We start from the raw sequence: 12518 nt of genomic DNA, 5'->3' as shown, positions 1-12518 counted from the left end.
TTATATTTACAGGTATTATCAATCTATCATTTACCATACATGAAAGTTTCATCTCACTTGATTCATTTCTCCCAGAAGCGCAATATGGACTCGCTCAATAAGCCCAGGAAAGCACAGTACAGCGTCGTCTATCTATGCAATACGCCTACATATTCTTCAAAATCTTGGTGACACCAGCAACCTTTGTCGCCGAGGAACCGTATCCCACTTCAACGACGCCCTGGGTAAAGCGCCAAGAGCGGTCCTGGCTGGCAACGGGGTACTGGACAGGAGGAGGAATGGCCGTCTTGACGCCCAGCCAGCCGAAGCGGTCCTGGCAGACGGCCTTTGTGTTGCAGAGGCCGCGGAGGCCCTCCTCGCCGGCGAAGCGGCCGTATCCAGAGCCTGCGACGCCGCCGAAGGGGAGCTGGACGGCGTAGTAGGCGGCGAAGTCGTTAATGGCGACCATGCCGGCCTTGAGGCCGCGAACGATGGGTTGCAGGGCGGGGTCGCGCTCGGAGCCGTGAACGGAGGCGCCGAGGCCGAAGTCGGGGGCGTTTGCGATGGCGAGCATATCCTCTGCGGAGGAGGACTTGGCGCGCAGCATGGTGAGGACCGGGGCGAAGCACTCGTTCTGCGCGATGCGCATGGACGGGGTCACGTCGACGAGGAGCGTGGGCAGGAAGTAGTGGCCCTGGGGGTAGTCCGGGTGAGTGTAGCGTTTGCCGCCGGCCAGGAGACGGGCGCCCTGGGAGACGGCCTCGGCGATGAGCTCCTCGAGGCGAGCGAAGGAGGCGTCGGATATCATGGCGCCCATGTCGGCGTCGGGGCCGAGGCGGATGGCCTTAACGCGGGGCTCGAGCAGCTGGACGAGGCGGTCGTAGACGGCGCCCGACGAGATGACGCGCTCGATGCCGATGCAGTTCTGGCCGGCGGCCTGGAAGGTGCCCCTGAGGATGACGTCGACGATGCGAGGCAGGTCGCCGTCTTTCCTACCCCCGGCGGATTCGAGGACGATGAAGGGGTCTTTGCCGCCGAGCTCGGCGAGGACGGGCGTGAGGCTCTTGGCGGCGCTGGCGGCAACGTGGTGGGCGACGGTCTGCGAGCCGATGAAGGTGATGTGGCTGATGCCCGGGTGAGACGTCAAGTGGCCGGCTGTCTGGGGCCAGCAAACGACCGTCTGGACGAGCTGCGGATCATGGCCGTGGGCAGCAAGGGCGCCGCGGGCAATGTTGAGGAAGTAGCTGCTGGACCAGGCCGTCTGCTCGGACACCTTGACGAGGATGGCGTTGCCGGTGAAGAGCGCGCTGATGATGGGGCCCATGAGGTTGTGGAAGGGGTAGTTCCAGCTGACGAGCGCGGCGACGACGCCCAGCGGCTCGTAGTGCACCGTGTTGCGCTTGTACGACATGAGCAGGTTGGTCGGCCTCCGCGACGGCTGCAGCGCCTTCTCGCCGTGCTTGAGCGTCCACTGGATCTTTTCCACCGTCACCAGGATCTCGCCCAGCTGCGCGTCCACCATGGTCTTGCCGCTGTCCAGCCCGGCGATGCGGCAGATCTGCTCGGCGTTGTCCATGACGTACTTCATCAACGACCGCAGCACGGCCTTTCTCTGCTCAAATGTCGTCGTGGCCCAGACCTTTTGCGCCTCAGCAGCCGAAGCAACAGCGCGATCGATGCCGTCCGCCGTCGTGGGGTTGACGAGTCCGAGGAACTGGCCCGTGGCAGGCGCGTAGCACTGGATCGCCGAGCTGCCAGACATCTTGATGCTCGTCTCGGCGACTCTGCTGTCCTTCTCGGGCATCTTGGGCGGCGGCACGACATAATGGTGGGGGCGGGAGGCTGTGGCGGCGATGGCGGCGGCGCTGGCTGCGCGGATGATGAGGCCGCAGATGACGGTTGCGAAGAGCGCGAAGAAAGCTTGAAGGGCAGCCGGGCTGTGAAGATTGAAAGAGCTCGGTTAGTATTATATGGCGTGCATTCGTAGAGGATGAAGATAAGACGTACGAAACATCAAATTGGGTGCCCAAGCGGCTGCTCAAGGCGGCAACAAGGCCCGCGAGCTGCTCCACGAAACGCTCCATTGTCTGGTCGCCCCGCCTCGAACCCGTCTACCGAGTGAAGGAAATGAAAAACGAGCAATACCAAACGGCAAAGGACGGGAGGGAAGTTGCAAGATAAGGAGGATCAGGCGATGGTACTACTGGGAAGTCGTTCGAATAAAGTGCAGTGGGGTTGGGCAGGACCCCTGGCGGAAAGGCATTGTCCAATAATTGTCCAGAGTTCAATTCCGCGCCAGCTAATAATTCATCATAGCATCTCTCTCTATTGTGTACAAGTAATACAGTACTTCTACTTCTAATACGCAAAATACAAGGCACATTGAAATCAACGCAGGCGAAATCAAATACGCAAAAGCATCGTGAATATATATAAAGCTTCTCATTTCCACCCCCAGAACAAGCTACTACAATACTGATCCCATTGTCCTCGTATCCAGGCTACGGGCATCTTCTAGCCAGCCTCAACGCCAGCCCCCCCTTCCAGCAGCTATCCGCGCTTTGCTTTACTTTCAAACGTTCAAAACAAAAAAACGAGTAAAAAAAAAGTAGAGAGGGAAACAAGACCACTTCCTCCGGCGCTCTCTCCAGTCTCTTACTCCCGCCTTTCAACCAAGTACATGTGTAATAATAAGGGCAAAATATACTCTTCGAGGGAATGAGTGCGTCGCTACTCAGGTCTAGAATGCAAAAAGCAAAAGGAAAAAAGGAAATAAAAAAAAAGGACGAAGCAGAAAGGAAACAGGAGGAGAAATGAGAGAAAACGAAGCGATAAAGCGGAAATCAAGAAAATAAAGGAGAAATATATCTTTCAACCAAGAAAAAAAAAAAGCAAAGCAAGCAAGCAGACCCATAGTTCTCCGGTTCCCTTTCAAACGCCATGCAAAATAATAAAGGCAGGCCTTCCCCCTTTTTCTCACACAAAGGTCAAGACGACCCATCCTCTCTCAACGACGGCCTTGTCTTCTCTTTATTTCTTCTTCTCATTCTTTCTTCTCCTTCTGCCATGAAACGGCAGGTCGTATTTGTGGTGGCACGTGTTACACATTTACACGCATCCGTTTTTTTTTTTGGTCTTTCCTTTTTGTTGTAATTGTGCTCGATGCACACCTATATGCGGGATGTCATTAACAAAGGCGGTAAGAGGGCAGCAATTCATAGATCGCTCATGCAGATCATCAAAAGCATGAATGACCCGATGCAGATGCATAAAACACCAAACATCTTTGCAGCGGGGACATTAAAAAATGTGAACTAGAGGTAGGAAGATAGAAAGACTGGTCGTGATGTAGATATACAACGAAAAAAAGGGGTATTATTTTTTTTCTTTGGAGCACTCCCAGCCATGTCTATACATTAGCGCTCTTAGTCAATGAAAGCCCACGCAGCCGCGAAGTAAGGCCCGAGGCGCCATGGGATCGACTTGACTCAATGCGAGACAGCCGTGCAGCAGAGGTAAAATCGCTGCTAGCCTCGTAACTGTATCGGATGCGGTCCATTGACTGGCGCATTCGATCATATGATGGCCTGGCTCGGTCCATGCTTGGTCGGGTCTGTTGTTGCGCTGGAACGTCGAGAGAGAAGCGATTACCAGTATAGTTGGTGCTGTCGCTGCCAGTCTGGCTGTGGTAGTTTTGCGTCGTTGTTCGCGTCACTGTTGACGGAGGGTAGATGGGTCGCAGGTCTTCGTCAACGCTGGCATACTGGTTGTGCTTCGCTCGGCGCGAGCTGCCAGATGATTTGGACTTCTGGCTCTTCTCGTCACTGACTGCTTCGACCGTCTCGCTCTCCACCTTGAGATGGGCGAAAGCGCCCTGCCTCTCCTGCTCTCGAATAATGTCCACGTCATACGGGAAGTAGACTTTCTGCAGAGATTTGATAGTAAATCTTGGGAAAAGGCAGACTACAGGAACAAGAACAAAGACAGCCCAGAAAGTGGCCTCGCCATAGATCTCCCTGGCGGCTCCATAGAACTGGTCAGACGAGGTAAACGATGTGTAGATGCCGGTCCAGAAGAAGATGAAGATGTCACTGAGAGCCACAATGAGCAGCATGAGCCAGTCCCATCGGTACGTGTTCATCAAGATGTAAGCGTTGATGGTCAAGACGGCAGGGTGCGCAATATAGGCTCCAAGTCGGTACCGGTCATCTACTCCCAGGCCGTTCTCTGTCACGGGTCGAGCAGGCATAAAGAGCAGATATGGGATGTAGAAAACCATGACGGATTGGTAGATACCGTCAAGCATGTATAGCCTATTGCATTGTCAGTATTTTTATACAAACATGACGGAGAAAGGAGAAATGAGAGGGGGGGGGGATAAAAACGTACCAAAACTTCTTCTGTGTCCATTCCAATCGTTCAATACCACGGCGATATAGCTGCGGCACGGCCAATGAGACAGAATCCGAGACGTCCTGATCAAGCACGCCCATGATGGCAACGGGAACCGAGGTGAAGAACAGGTTAAACATCAGGACATAGGTATATTCGAAGAGATACGTCATGTCGAAGTTGGTGTAAATGGAAAACCAGAAAATGCTAAAAGTCCACACCATGTTCTTGTAGAAGAAGTTGGGAATGGACTCGGCCAAACGGCGGTATGACCAGCGTCCGTGGACCAACACCAGTCGCTGCAAGAATCGGAACTGGGCAATGGCATAGTCGGAAGACATGGCAGCTTGTCGACCCTCAACACCAGCAATACCGACGCCGACATCAGCTTCTTGAATCATGGCAACATCGTTGGCACCGTCACCGATAGACAGAGTCATGACATCCAATCCATTCTTGACCATGGACACGACGGCGGCCTTCTGAGCGGGGCTGACACGGCAGCACAAGACGGAACGGCATTGCTTGCACAGAAGGAGGAACTTTTGCTTCAGGCGATCGTCCAAGGCCCATCGAAGGCTGAAACCATCAATGACCACTCCGTGCGTAGGGGCTGGGGGCTCGTGGCTCTTTTTGGCTGCAGCAAGATCTTCCTCGCCGCCAGTCAAGCCAAACGTCTTCAGATTCTCATCCAGTTGCTTTTCAATGTGAGAGATGAAGATGTCTTCGGCGGCGGCGCCTTCGCCGTCAGCGGCATCCTCGTCGACCTTGATGTTGATGAGCTCCATATCGTTGTTGAGCAGGTTGCAGGAGAAACCAATGTTGATAGCAGTCTCGACTTTGTCACCGGTCAGAACCCAGAGCTTGATACCGGCTTCACCCAGCAACTGGATAGTTTCGGGCACGCCATCTTGGAGACGATCCTCAATAGCAGTACCTCCAAGAAGCGTGAGATCCTGTTCGATGAGCTCGGCAACAGCCTCGAGCTTCTCCTCACGGTTTTCCAGGGCAGCGGCAGCAATATCATGTTCCTTCTTCCATTGACGGTATTCCTGTTCGGTGAGTTCCCTTTGGGCAATGCAGAGGGTACGCAGACCTTCGCGAGCAAACATTTCCAAGTGTTCGGCGGTGACCTGTCGCAACTCCTTTTGCTCACCCCTCTTGAGTCGAGCGTAGATGACCGTGTCGGCACCCTTGCAGAACAGAACAATTCGGCCATCAGGCATGCGGATAATAGTACTCATTCGCTTTCGGGTGGAGTTGAACTCAATGGTGTTGAGGAGCGGGTAGTGGCGTTCTTCACCCATGACATTGACATTGATACCATCAGAATTGTTACCCAATACAGTGAAGCCCATATCACGAGCTGTGGCGACCAAAGCCTCTTCATCGGGGGACTGGGCCTTGAAGATGACGGAAGGTGGGTCTCCAGGAGTTCGTTCAGCCATGACTGCGTGACAAAGTGCCAAAGCGAGCATAAAGTTTTCGTTAGCCTGCTGCTGCTCGGTTCCGTGGTGGCCAGCCAAGTCAGCGACAAAGTCGGGTGCGATAAAGGTGATGGCGTCGTCGTGGAGATACGGGTTGTCGTGGATTTTGCGGAGGCCCAGTAGCGCTTGCACTTTAGCCTCGGCGATTTCAGCGAGGATCCTCTCAGATTCCTTCTCGATATCGACACCAAGGCGCTTCTGCATGCCAGCCTGAGCCTCGGTCCAAGCTTCACCATATGGCTGTCCATTGATGGAAGCCTTCTTGAACTCCATGACGTTTTGAGTAAGTGTTCCAGTCTTGTCCGAGAAGATGTATTCGATTTGCCCAACATCGTCGGAGATGTTCCAAGATTTGGGGATACAGGGCTGATCGATCGGTTCGTAATACATTTGCACGTCATTGAAGATGAAGATGGCCTGCAGGGTTCGCACAATTTCAAGCGTGATGTAGAGGGAAATGGGAATCAAGTTCTGGAAGAGAATAATAGCCGCCCAAAAGGTGACGAAACCAGTGACGCCAGAGCTGCCGCCGATGGAACCGAAATCGAAAAAGTGCTGGGAAGCATCGTCCTTGGCCCAAGACACGCCGTTGACAATGGCCGCGAGTAAGCACATGACGGAGAGAATGATGAAGTTGCAAATGACGGTCCAGTTCATCTCTCGGGCAATGCGGGCGCGCTTGCTGGGAGTGACACCAGCGTTCATCATGATCTTGGTATCGTGTCCAGTGAAGACAACAACGCCCAAAATCCATTCGGTGTTTCGGAGGTTGCAGCCACGTAGCATCAGGTTATCAATAGTAATTGCCTCAGTCATCTCTTCCGGTTCATCGTCCAAGTAGCCGGGAACCTTCTGCTGCCACCGGATGGCACCGTTGTACTTGTACAGGTTGGGGTGTGGGCCCTCGCTCTCAATGCGGAACTGGGCACGCTCGCAGTCTCGAGCATGCTTGATGCCGCGTCCACAGCGAAGAGCCTGTCGGACCTTGAGATTGGTTTCGCCGTCCAAGTTTTTGGTTTCAACATAGCAAGCGCCGTCGGGATCCGAGGTGGAGAGAATGATGACATCGGCAGGAAGCTCATCGTCCTTATAGATACGCACGAAATCTCCAACCACAAGGTTCTTCCAAGTATCCTTTGCAAAGCGGGCGCCCAGAGTTTGACATTCGTAGTTGATAAGATCCGACTTCATGGTGGCAAGAGCGTCGGCTCGCTTGGCGTCGCCCCGCTCGGGGATCTCAAAGTGAATGGCGTTGGGCGTAGGCGAAGCTACCGGAGTCATCTGAATATCATCGGGGTTGGAGACGTACGACTCGCGGCGTTCAAACGGAGACGCCATGGAATCGCGCGTGGTCCGCCTGGTCCGAACGGTTTCAATCGAAGTTCGAGGCTCCTCTTCAATAACAGGCATTTTGCGTCTCTGGCGTTCAGCACGAGCTTTCTTAGACCACGTGCTCTGAATGGCGCGCCACATACGTCCAAAGAAGGCCGAGTTGGCCTTCTTGAACTTCCTCCATGCCGTGACATTGTCCTCTTCAACATTGACGTTGGTCCAGCCGTGAAGTCGATGGACAGGTGCATTGTTCAGCTCGTTGTCGAGAACGGTTCTTCGGTAATCCTCAATGGCGTCCTTGATGGCGGTAAGGCAGACGATAACAATCAGGGGGACGGCGTTCAATCCCGGATTAACGGTACCGAAAATGGAAAAGAACTGCAGGAGAAGAGATGGTTAATATTAGGGGAAGGGGTAGAGCGGGAGCGAGAAGGGGATTGAAAGAGATACGCACGCCCAAGATGATCAAAAATAAGAAGAAGATGTTGGCAATGTTGTGGAATTGAAACCACAGGTTCTTCGGAACGAACGAGAGGGGGGTGTACTTGGCGGTTCGGATCTTGTTTCGCGGATACTCGGTGATGGGATGGCCCTCTTCCAGGAGCTCATCGGGGAGCGGCAGGTTGAAATACAGCTGACGGTTTTCGGATTCATCCTCGGAGCCGTCATCAGAGCCAGCGACATCACCGGTTTTCTTAGGGTTCTCATCATCCTGGCCATCGTCACCATCTGGGTTCTGACCCGCTGGGGCGCCACTGCGGCGCTTCTCACTGGCGCTCGATTGCGTCCGGTTGTGCATGCGATTCAGCAGCGACGAACGCTTGTTCGCGCTGCTCTTGACTGTCATCTTACGAGTAGCCCATCTTGCCCTCTGTGTCTGTGAAAGCTTTGACTTGGGTGATTTGGGGCTGGTGCTCTCGTCGGGAGGCGGCGGTGGTGGTGGAATCGGGTTCGTCATTGTGACTGCGGTGTCGCGGGCAAGCGCCCGTTCAGCCGTTAATGGCCAGCCAGGTCGGAATTGAGCGAGGCGTGGAAACGAGCGGTACAATCAGCGTTGGAAAAAGAATCGCTTCGAAGCAGGCGTAAAGTAGAGTCGACGAAGGAAATCGGGGGCGGGACACACGGCCCAGGTGTCGAGGGCACGATTCGATGCGAAGCACGAGCGAGCGAGCGAGCGGCAGACGGGAGGCGACAGAGGGATCCCTGAAGTGCAAAGGCTGAAGCGCACCAGGACTCGACACAGTTGTCGATGCACGTGTCGTCGCAGGGGACGATGGGTTTGGAGTTGCAAAGGAGAAGAGGCGGAGACGGAAACGTGTAGGAGAGAGGAGGGTGAAGGGTTTAGAATGAAGGATTCCGATCTACTACGGCCAGGCCTGTAGCGTGGGCTGGGCTGGGTGACGGGACAAGGAAAAAAAAAAGAGAGCAGCGTGTTAGCGGAGGTAACGGCGCTGTGGCAGTTGAACTGTTTTAGTTCCCGGACCATCCGACCGACCGAATCCGATGGGCACAGGCTGGACGATTTCCCCACTCCAGAGGCCAGCACCTACCAAAATGATACGTAGGTACTACTTTGGAGAATAAATTAGCATAAAATAAAATAAATAAAATAAAAAACAGAAGAGGGTGCAGCGGGCTGAGCGGGTTGCATACGGGGGAGAGGCGGCGCTTGTATGGTTCTTCTGCAACGCGGGAGCAAATGCAATCCCATACCTTTTGGAGTGCCAAGTAGAGGTGCAGTGCATGGACGTGAAATTGGTCAGCATGGGACTTGGATCCCCGACCAGTCCGCACCGTTCCCCAAAGTATTCCCTAGCGGGCAGTACATGCGGGCTCTACGAGCATGTACTCGTATACTCCCAGAATGCGTGGAATCCACTGCTTGCTTGCCAAATCGGTCCTTGGCTTTGCAGCAACGTCGTCATCGTGTCTTTTGCCAGCTGCTGCTTTAGTTGCGTAATATGCAGCAGATCCGGCGTCCCGTCGCCTTTTTCCTGTACGGTATACTACTACCTACTAGCTAGTACTGTATGCAGCCCGGCCTTCCATCGGTGGTTCATCCTGCTGGCCTCGCCATCCGTCTACCAGCGACAAGACGCGAGCGCAAGTCGCACCGCGATTCGACGGACAACGGGGCATGCTAAGACAGCGATCCAGAGGCTAGATCGCCCTGCCCCTTGGAAGAGGCCCTTGTATTACCGCGGCCAGCTGCGCCGTGCCGTGCACGCAATACTACAAGTATGCAGCGTGGACCCTCCCCGGAATAAGGCCAGAGTGGACGGAGTGGCCCAATACTTTATGTCCGGGCACATGCGAAAAGTCCAGGTACCGCGCCCAGCCAGGTACCTGGAGCACCGTACTTGCACGGACTTGATGACGGCCAGAGCCCCTGGTGTCTGGCGCTCGACTTGCCTGAAGCACCGGAGTGCCAGCACGCTGAACGCCCGAATCCTATAGGTACCAGTACCTGCACCTGCCACTACCAGCCACGGGCAGGGATGTCATCAACACCACCACGTTCCTATTGAGCCTCCGCCGCTGCAACAATGCTCACGCAAAACCTTTTTTTACTCTTTAGTCCAATGTCCGCGGACCACAAGCGCGAACTGGTGACGCCTAACATCTTTTAGGAGATTTTTGCAATTTTTTTTTTTTAAACTGTGGCGCCGACGCCTCGCGATCGACTTCGGAGTGGACGGCCGCCCCAATCGTCATGAGGCACTCCGCATAGCCTAATTAAAGCCCGGGCGGAGGAGACAGTGTGTGTCGGACGCTATGCAGCACCGGATGGATTCGCAGCGGATAAAATCACGACAAATACGAGGCTCCGTCATCGAGGTTTGTGGTTGCTTACAAAGGGCGCCTCCATGTGTCAGCGTTTAGATGGCGTATGTAAGCTCGCGAATGGCTTGTTTCTTTGGGTTTCTTCCGTCTGTCATTGCCGACGAGGCGCTCGACAGAGTTTTCGGCAGAGGCTGGATGCTCTCTGCCAAAGCCGCGGTCCAGTCCATCACCACAAGTATTACAATTACAGTCCTGTACTGGTACTCGGACTCACATCCAGCCCTCGTCGCGAATAGGGGCGCACGTCCATCGCTGAGACAGTGGATTCCTCCCAGGGGATGGCGGGTGGGGGTGCTCTGCACATCCTAAATTACAATCTATCACGATACCATGACTGCCGTGAGATGCGCCTCGCAATCCCCTGCGCGTCAATTGACGAAGCTTACGAGTACAAGTACTCGTACTTGGATTTCGTCTGAAGCTCGTCGCGTGCATTCTTGCCAATCTGAGGAATTTCTGTTTCAGCTGCAGCAGAGCTGGACAGTTGATCTCTGGGAGCGTTGGCAAGGTTGGCCAGTGCTGGACACGCACTTGTTTGACGATCCAAACAGCTAATGCTACGTGGACCTTGATGTTACCACCGCTTCGTATCTACAAAGCCAATGCTTACTCCGCCAAGCGCCTTGCAGGTATTTGCTCCATCGTGAGGAGATTGTCCAGGCACCATTTCAGCACTGCTGCCTCTCAATCTCAAGAAAGTGCTCATACTGTTTGCTGCATTGGCACATAAAAATCGCAAAATATGGACCTTTATCGAGTGCTGCATGCCTGCACGGCCGCCTCTATTGGCAGCAATTGGATGGACATTGGCTTCGAGGCCCCCTTTTTGAGCAGCAGCCGCTCTGCATCCAATGCTTCTCACTGGCTCGCCTCACGCGCATCTTTAAATCCAGCCTCCATTGACAAGCCTGAGAGCCCTTTTTCGCCCTTTTTTTCAAACCTGATTGAACCTTGTCTGTCCGCTTCGTGCCGACCTGATTCGTACGGAAGGGAAATTTGGCGATTGCGCCAAGAGGGTCTCTTCAGGGGTGGTTCCACGGAAAGGGATTGCCTTGACCAGGGATCCAGGCAATGCAAGTCACTCTTTGTGCGTGCTTGTATGCTTGTGGCATATGGTCTCACAGCCAAGGTACCAATGCTTGGCTCTGGAGCCAAGCCTCGCTGCCATTAAGACCCTCTCCGTACTAATAAACACCAACAACAAAGCGCTCGTAACCAACGTTGAAGATGTCAATTTCGGAGGTGGAATTATATTGCTGACTGCCACGTGCATTACTAATAATTCCAAAGCGGAAGAAGAATCTGCTACATCTCTCTATTTTCTGCTGCTACTAATCTACTAGTTCAAGATGGCCATTGGCGACGGACTTTGATCAACTTCCCACTCCCGCCATGTTAATTCTAGCCGACCTTCGCGTTCCTCAAGACGGCCGGCTACCGGAAGCCTTCCAGAGCCTTCTCCGCCAGAGCGCGTAGCCGAAATAAGACCCAGCCCAAGTTCCAGGGATGACACGAGCAGATCTAGCTGCTCTCTCGTTGCGAAAGGGGATTGTCGTCGTTTCTTTCTTTTGCTGCGCGTGCTTGCTATTTTTAACTGGCGGTCATCGCACTCCTTACCGAGTCCAAACGAGCAAAGCCTTGTTGAAGACATCCCTAGGCGCCATACCATACGAGCATGTGCAAGCAGACAGCCTAACAGCTCCTTGGCATTGCGGCGCAGAGCGTGTTTCGAAATGAGCCTCCACCAGTCGGCGGGATACCAGATCTCGCAATGGCTCACGGAGTACGGAGGAGTCCGTACAAAGTCCGGAGGGCCTGCATGGGCGCACAAGCAGAAGAGACGGGGATCTCGCATGTACTGGTGCATACTGTACGAGCACTCATGCCGGTGTCCAAGCCTAATTAAGGCTGGAGGCTTCTCAGCCCAAGACGTCCAGCCTGTCAAGTGTGACAAACAAAGACATTGCGGCTTTTGGCGCGTGGCTCTGGGCTCTGGGCTCCAATCCTTGGTGCGAATCCCATGATGGATGGCAGCGTCAGCATCGCGCGTCATCATTTAAACGTAGGCACTCGTCCATCCAGAGTTTCTGCTGGAGGCACAGCCTTACAGGCCATGTCTCAGGTTGAAGCATGGTGAAGATCCTGCCGGAACCAGCGTAGCATTACGGAGTTCAAAGGGAGATTAACGGGCAAGCATAGGGATCCTCCAGAGCCAACCAATAGGTCGACGCGCCTTGTGTCAAGCTGACGCTGCCGCTGCCGCTGTCGCTTCGTCCTACCCGGAATCCACCATTTGGAGATGGGATGAAGGCTTGGACTGCCTGCCTTACCCTACCCTATAGGTGCGTGAATGCGTTTGGAAACAATCGTCATTATTAACACTAGACGCCTTCAATACTGGAGCTTCGTCGCTGTCGTTTGTGTTGTATTGCGTTGATGGCTTGACGAATAGCCTATCACATTAGCTTCTACCACAAGCAAGGA

General features: G+C 54.1%; 2 protein-coding genes across 2 annotated transcripts; both read right to left on the bottom strand.

Moving 5' to 3' along the window:
• Window positions 1-145: 145 nt before the first annotated feature.
• Window positions 146-2063, bottom strand: TRIVIDRAFT_45675 (uncharacterized protein; the record flags this gene model as incomplete). Its single annotated transcript, XM_014102682.1, has 2 exons — window positions 146-1916; window positions 1987-2063. The coding sequence occupies 2 exons, from the start codon at window positions 2061-2063 to the stop codon at window positions 146-148; spliced, it is 1848 nt and encodes a 615-aa protein (XP_013958157.1).
• A 1325-nt stretch (window positions 2064-3388) lies between these two features.
• Window positions 3389-8148, bottom strand: TRIVIDRAFT_67600 (uncharacterized protein; the record flags this gene model as incomplete). Its single annotated transcript, XM_014102681.1, has 3 exons — window positions 3389-4292; window positions 4369-7568; window positions 7645-8148. 3 exons carry the CDS (start codon window positions 8146-8148, stop codon window positions 3389-3391), a joined length of 4608 nt encoding a protein of 1535 aa, XP_013958156.1.
• Window positions 8149-12518: the final 4370 nt, after the last annotated feature.

Source organism: Trichoderma virens (genome assembly GCF_000170995.1).
Source record: "Trichoderma virens Gv29-8 chromosome Unknown TRIVIscaffold_5, whole genome shotgun sequence".
NCBI classification, from domain to species: domain Eukaryota; kingdom Fungi; phylum Ascomycota; class Sordariomycetes; order Hypocreales; family Hypocreaceae; genus Trichoderma; species Trichoderma virens.
The sequence above is the reverse complement of the archived record's forward strand: the minus strand, read 5'-3'. Positions and strand labels throughout refer to the sequence as shown.